This window comes from Chelonoidis abingdonii, chromosome 1, assembly GCF_003597395.2.
Source record: "Chelonoidis abingdonii isolate Lonesome George chromosome 1, CheloAbing_2.0, whole genome shotgun sequence".
NCBI lineage: Eukaryota > Metazoa > Chordata > Testudines > Testudinidae > Chelonoidis > Chelonoidis abingdonii.
The window spans coordinates 115,363,496-115,369,495 of NC_133769.1; the positions used below are offsets into that span (position 1 = coordinate 115,363,496).

A 6,000-nucleotide genomic window follows, 5' to 3' on the forward strand; every position below is an offset into this window, starting at 1 on the left:
TATGAAATTGTAGTTTGTACTGACTTTGCGAGTGCTTTTTATGTAGCCTGTTGTAAATCTAGGCGAATATCTAGATAGGCTGATGTATCCCCAGAGGTGTGTACACCCCCGGTTGAGAACCACTGGTTTAAGGCTTTGTAATCCAATACTTAAACATGCAATTCCCAGTATTGGCCTCTAGGGATTCTGTTAGATTTATTACAAAATCAGAGTTATGTCCTACTGAGACTCCCAAGGCTGTACACTCATAGGTATCAATGTTGTTTCAGTGCATAACATTTTCCTTTCTGTCTGGTGTAGGATTAAAATGTGGAGTTCGTCCCGTAGACTTGGAGAACCAGAAAAGTTTTCTGCTGTCTGGATTCTTTTCTAGAATTGTTGGAGGCAGAAATTCAGTGGCTGGGGGGCAACCCTGGCAGGTCTGTAACACAAATACAGTAACTTCTTGAAGGAGAGGTGATTTTTTTTTTTTTTTTCAAGGCATAGACAATAACTGAGAGGATGCCTTCATTCAGTAAGGAGCCAAATGCCCTTTCTTAACCTGTATCTTAATTTAAAATCCCTTTTCTCCCTTAATCCCTGAAGTTACTAAAGTACAAGTTGCTTACAGTTTTGGCATATACCTTACACAAAGGATTTGGAAGTAATCTGTGGGGTGGATTAGTCTGAGGGATTTTTTCCCTATCACTGATAACTCTGAGGTTACGTCTGACCTTCAGGGAATTAGTTCCAAACTGTTATGCCTCTAACATACCTAAATTGTCCCATCCATATAAGGAAACTGCCCACATTTTAATAACAGTATTGCATACTGGCCTTATGTTGGCTGTAAGAGTCCTAAAGTTCGTCTGTTGCTTCTTCATAGCAGCTCAAAATGCTGGATTAGCTGTATTTGTGGTGGAGGAATTCTTGCCTAATTGGTTCTTCTGTTGGCAAATTCAGGGAAGTCTCACTTCACAGAAATGTTCTCTCACTCTGTAAACTTAAATTCATGTAATAAAAGGATTGGGTCACTGCTTCCAGACTTTCATTTTGAAGCAAATTAGCAACTTTTGACACTGTCAGTGGATGTAACATTACTGCTTCCTGTTACTATGGTCCTATCTTCACCCCATGAAACAATTTCTGGTGATACATAACAGTAAGCAGGAAGGACAAAATTCTCCCTCTAAGCATTTCTCCATTTCAGAGAATTCCAAGTTTCAGTCCATACTCTGCTCCTTCAGCTCTTCCCAAATATCTGTGAAATTAGGGATAGCTATCAAGGGTGAGTCCACAATTTAGACAACATTTCTCTGGACACCAGTCATCTGGGAATTCTTGTCTAGAAATGAGTGCGTTCAAAACCACTTTTTTTTTTTTTTTTTTTTTTTTCTGTGTGGTAACCATAACTATCTTTAGAATCTGCAAACCCAGTTTCCATGGGATTTGAGCACTGCCATCTGTTATGATCTGGGGGAGGGTGGAGAACTTCCTCAGATCTTTGTGAGATTTCAGATGTTCTTTTGGAGGGCAGTGTAACTAGCTTCACCTTAAATGTGTATGACTTTCTTTTTGTAAAGGTATCTCTCAAGTTGGGTCGTTTCCACTTCTGTGGTGGCAGTTTAATACAAGAAGATGTGGTTGTAACTGCAGCTCACTGTGTATTCACCCTTGAGCCGTAAGTTAGAGAGTGCTGTTTTTGTCTTTAGCCTTTAAATTACTTCGTTAAAGCCCTTGTCTATTAGTAAAGAGAGCTCCATAGTGTTAGTATGTGCTGCTTCCCAACTGGAGAAGAAAATGGCATTAGAATGTCTGAAGTAGGGCCATGCTGTGCTACACTCATGTTCTCTTTGTGGAGCAATAGCATCTAATCCAGGGGTTCTCAAACTGGGGATTGCAACCCCTCAGAGGGTTGCAGGGTTATGACATGGGGGGTGGGTCCCGAGCTGTCAGCCTCCACTCCAAACCCTGCTTTGCCTCCAGCATTTATAATGGTGTTACAAATTAAAAACTTTTTTTATATATTTAGGGGAGGGTGTCTCACTCGGAGGCTTGCTATGAGAAAGGGATCACCAGTACAAAAGTCTGAGAACCACTGGTCCAATCCATTGGGTTTTTCCGACTGTTTCATTCTGCAAGCTACTTAAGGAGCTATAGATCTTAATGGCTTTTCTCCATGGCTTAATTTGTGCTGGGGCTTGCAAGGGCAGTTCATAGTCTCAGCACCTCTGGGCTCATCAAACCTGAAAATTTAAAAAATTGTTTGAGTCCTGGCGCCTCTTTCATTACAGATTAAGCCCTGCTCTTCACCCCTCCCCAAACCCTAGCTGCCCACTCCTTGATGCTCAGAATATTTCACCTGATTACTGGTGGTTCCCAGACGGCAACTTAAAACCTTCACCATTCTCTACATGGATTAAATGGTGGTAGAGCTCACAATGGCTAGGACTCTGACTTTGCTAGCTGAGTCTTGTACTTTGAGTGAACATACTCTGTCCAAAGAAGGAGCTTTTACTGAGGGCTTGTCTACGCTACCCACCAGATCAGCAGGGGGCGATTTATCACTGCACCTGATCTGTGACTAAATGGGGGATCTCACTCTCCAAGACTGGTACCTTTCAGGAGCGCTAAATCCACGCAAAATAGGAGGGAGATAAGTGCTGCACTGCAAGGGAAAACACCTGTATAATTAACTGTTGTCTGCTGTACTTCCCTGCCGCACTTTAAAACATTCGTCCATGCTGAAAGTAACTGTAAAATGACAGTTGTTAAAACCCAGCAGAGGGAGAGGGGTTTGAACCCTTTAGTTAATGGTTCTGAAATCCTTCAGCACTGAATCGGGGGTGGGGATGGGGAGTAGTTAGGAACGATGATAGCTGTAGATATGAGAACCGATGACTGTAGGAAACAATCAACAGTGGAACCCATTGTGGCTTCTCCTTTTTCACTCACCTATTCGGTATTTGAGCTAGAAATAATTGTTTTTGAGCTTCCAAAAAAAATAACTTATTTCTGGAGATTGCCTAAAAGATTGGGTGGGGGGAATTTGTGAAAACATCCTTTGTTCTTTTTCTTTTTTCTTTATTGAAATTGTGACAAATCTTTATCAAACTTGAAATTTAGAAAACTTTAGTCAGCTCTACTTATCTCCCAAGAGACATGCACAATCTCCATAGTTCTGAATCATTTCTCTGTGGTACTGAGAGACAGATAACATTTGAAAGAGGGAAGGACGTTGTTTGCACAACTTGCTTATGGGAGACCTGCTGAATACATCAAATCTTGTTCACATGTGTATCTATAAAACAGACATACCGTGGAGTGGGAGAAAGGCAGTATTAGGATTCCTATGAATAGGTTAAGCAATTCCCCTGAAGTCACACAGGGGATGTCTACACAGCAAAGAAAACTCCACTGCTGGCCTGAGCCAGTCAACTCATGCTCAGTGGGTTCAGGCTGCAGGGCTATTTCATTGCTGTGTAGACTTCTGGCCTCAGGCTAGAGCCAAGTTCTGGGACCATCCCGTTCCATAGGGTCCTCCAGCCTGAGCCTGGAAGTCTACTCAGCAGTGAAACAGCCCTATCGCTGAGTCCAGTGAGCCTGAGTCAGCTGGCGCAAGCCATCTGCGGGTTTTTCTTTGCTGTGTTGACATACCCACAGTGGGAAGTATGTGACAGAGCTAGGGATTGAATCCAGACTTCCAGTCGTAGTCCAGTGAAAAACCATTCTACCCCTCGGTTATAACTTCCTGATCTGTTACCCTCCTGTACAGACTAGATCCGGTTTTTACAAAACTTAGATATTACTTGTCCTTCTCAAGAGACTATAGTAAATACATTGCAAGTAAAAATAAGGGGATCACCTGTAAGTTTAGTGTACAATAAAGATTAAATGTAGCTTACTTATTAACATGGTAAATGCTAAAAGACGTAACCCAGTGTGATTGATTGTCCCAGGCACCACCAAAATGCCTGAGTTCATTAATCACAATGCCACATTGCTGTGTTCATAAACCCCCAAGAGCTATACCAGAGACACGACTGTGTTTTCAAATAAATATTAAACATTCGTCTCAGGTATATGTAACCTTCTAAAGCCCTCTCAGTGGTTTTATTCTCGTGAGCAATCCTCCTCCAAATCTTCTCCTCTAGGTGCCCCCTTCTCCCAAACACCATGAATTAAAAACAAGCAGGGGATTTTTTTCAAAGGGCTCTAAAGGACTTAGGCACTCATTTCCCACTGATTTTAAGGTGCCTTGGGACTCTCTAAAGATCCTAGTCTAAAGGCTGCAGGTGATGCATTGTTGCATGCAGAATCCAGGCCCAAGCTTATCGGTCCTTGTATTACTGAGTGGGAGGTAGAACAAAGAGCCAGTCAGTTAAGAAATAAAATCTCAACAGTATTCTAGCACTCTGACCCTGAGGCAACATGGCCCCTTAAGGCATGAGGCCAAGAGAAAGTAGCATAGCTGGGAAAAACCTGCTATTGAAGGCTAGATTCAGGCCCTCAGCAGGCAAGGATGTGGTAAGGTCACATTTTCCATTTGTTGAACTTCCGAGTAATGAGAGAATTGCTTGTACTTAGCTGTTTCTTATAGGAAACTATCAGCCTTGGCTCCATGCATAACAGGCTGAAGTGTGTTGGCAAATCTCTCCGTCATTAACCTTGCCCTTTGTTTGTCAGGAAACTAGTGAAGAATCTCATTGTGACTGTTGGAGAACATAACCTCAAAAAGACGGATGAGCAAGAACAGAACATTCCTGTCTCACAAGTAGTTGTTCACCCTGACTTCAACAGACTTGGCTACGTGCATTCTGATATCGCTCTGCTATATCTGAAATACAGAGTAAAATACGGTAAGGGAGGAGACTGAGTGAAAGTGCTTCAGAGCGGATCCTTGACTGTATATAACTTGTTAGTTTAGCACATCCTTTTATTCTCCTATCTCTCTGTAATGCTCTTTCCAGCATATAAAACACTCTCCTGGTAGTGTCTTTACTCCTGCCCAAGTAGGTTACCCATGCTAAATCCAATCTAGTCTTAGTGACCTTGTCCAAATAATTGTTCCTCAAGTCAAGTCTTTGTTCTGGGGCTTTTCATGTATTGTTTATAGTACTGATCTTTGCAACACTAGAGAGCACAAGAAGTCGCACTGTCTTCCGGTTGTAGTAATTCCGTGTTTTCTTTACCTCTCGGAAAGTTCGCTCCTCGCTAATTAGCTTGCTCCTCTTGTCCACTCCGTTCAGCACCCCCAGTCTCCACTGTTTGTGATAGTGGAACTTTTCACTGTAAGAAGAGATGTGATGCCACAAACAGCAGATTGTTCCATCACTGAATGGATCTGGCAAAATGAGAAGATGGCTTTAATTTTAATGCACATCACCCTGTTTTGAACACACATCGTCCAGTATCTGTCATAGTGGCAAAGGTGAACACGAGGAATTTTAAAGCCATTTTAAAAGGCTTTCTGGAGTGTGGCTTTTTCATACAGATTCATAGAGGGTCAGGAGACCACATGGGATACATAGATCCTTTCACTGCTTGATCAAATCCCACCCAAGTTGGCTGTGATTAGCTACCTGATGGTAACAATTCCAATCAGTGGCCCTTCTAAAATGACTTTAGTCTTAGGGTATGTCTGCGCTACGGGATTATTCCGATTTTACATAAACCAGTTTTGTAAAACAGATTGTATAAAGTCGAGTGCACACGGCCACACTAAGCACATTAATTCGATGGTGTGCATCCATGGTCCGAGGCTACCGTCGATTTCTGGAGCGTTGCAATGTGGGTAGCTATCCCATAGTTCCTGCAGTCTTCCCCGCCCCTTGGAATTCTGGGTTGAGAGCCCAGTGCCTGAGGGGGCAAAAATCACTGTTGCGGGTGGTTCTGGGTACAGCCTCACCTGTCCCTTCGTGAAAGCAGCAGACAACTATTTCACGCCTTTTTTCCTGGGTGAACTGTGCAAACGCCATAGCACAGCAAGCATGGACCCTGCTCAGATCAATACCGCAATAG

The 6,000-nt window shown here is 42.7% G+C and overlaps 1 protein-coding gene across 1 annotated transcript in view; it reads left to right on the top strand.

The window, feature by feature from the left end:
• The window catches only part of OVCH1 (ovochymase 1), a 63,435-nt gene that overhangs the window by 5,695 nt on the left and 51,740 nt on the right, over positions 1-6,000 (top strand). The window contains exons 2-4 of the mRNA XM_075073434.1: positions 301-419; positions 1,563-1,660; positions 4,666-4,838. Of these exons, the coding sequence (XP_074929535.1) occupies positions 301-419; positions 1,563-1,660; positions 4,666-4,838 (390 nt within the window). The remainder of the gene's footprint in view (positions 1-300; positions 420-1,562; positions 1,661-4,665; positions 4,839-6,000) is intronic.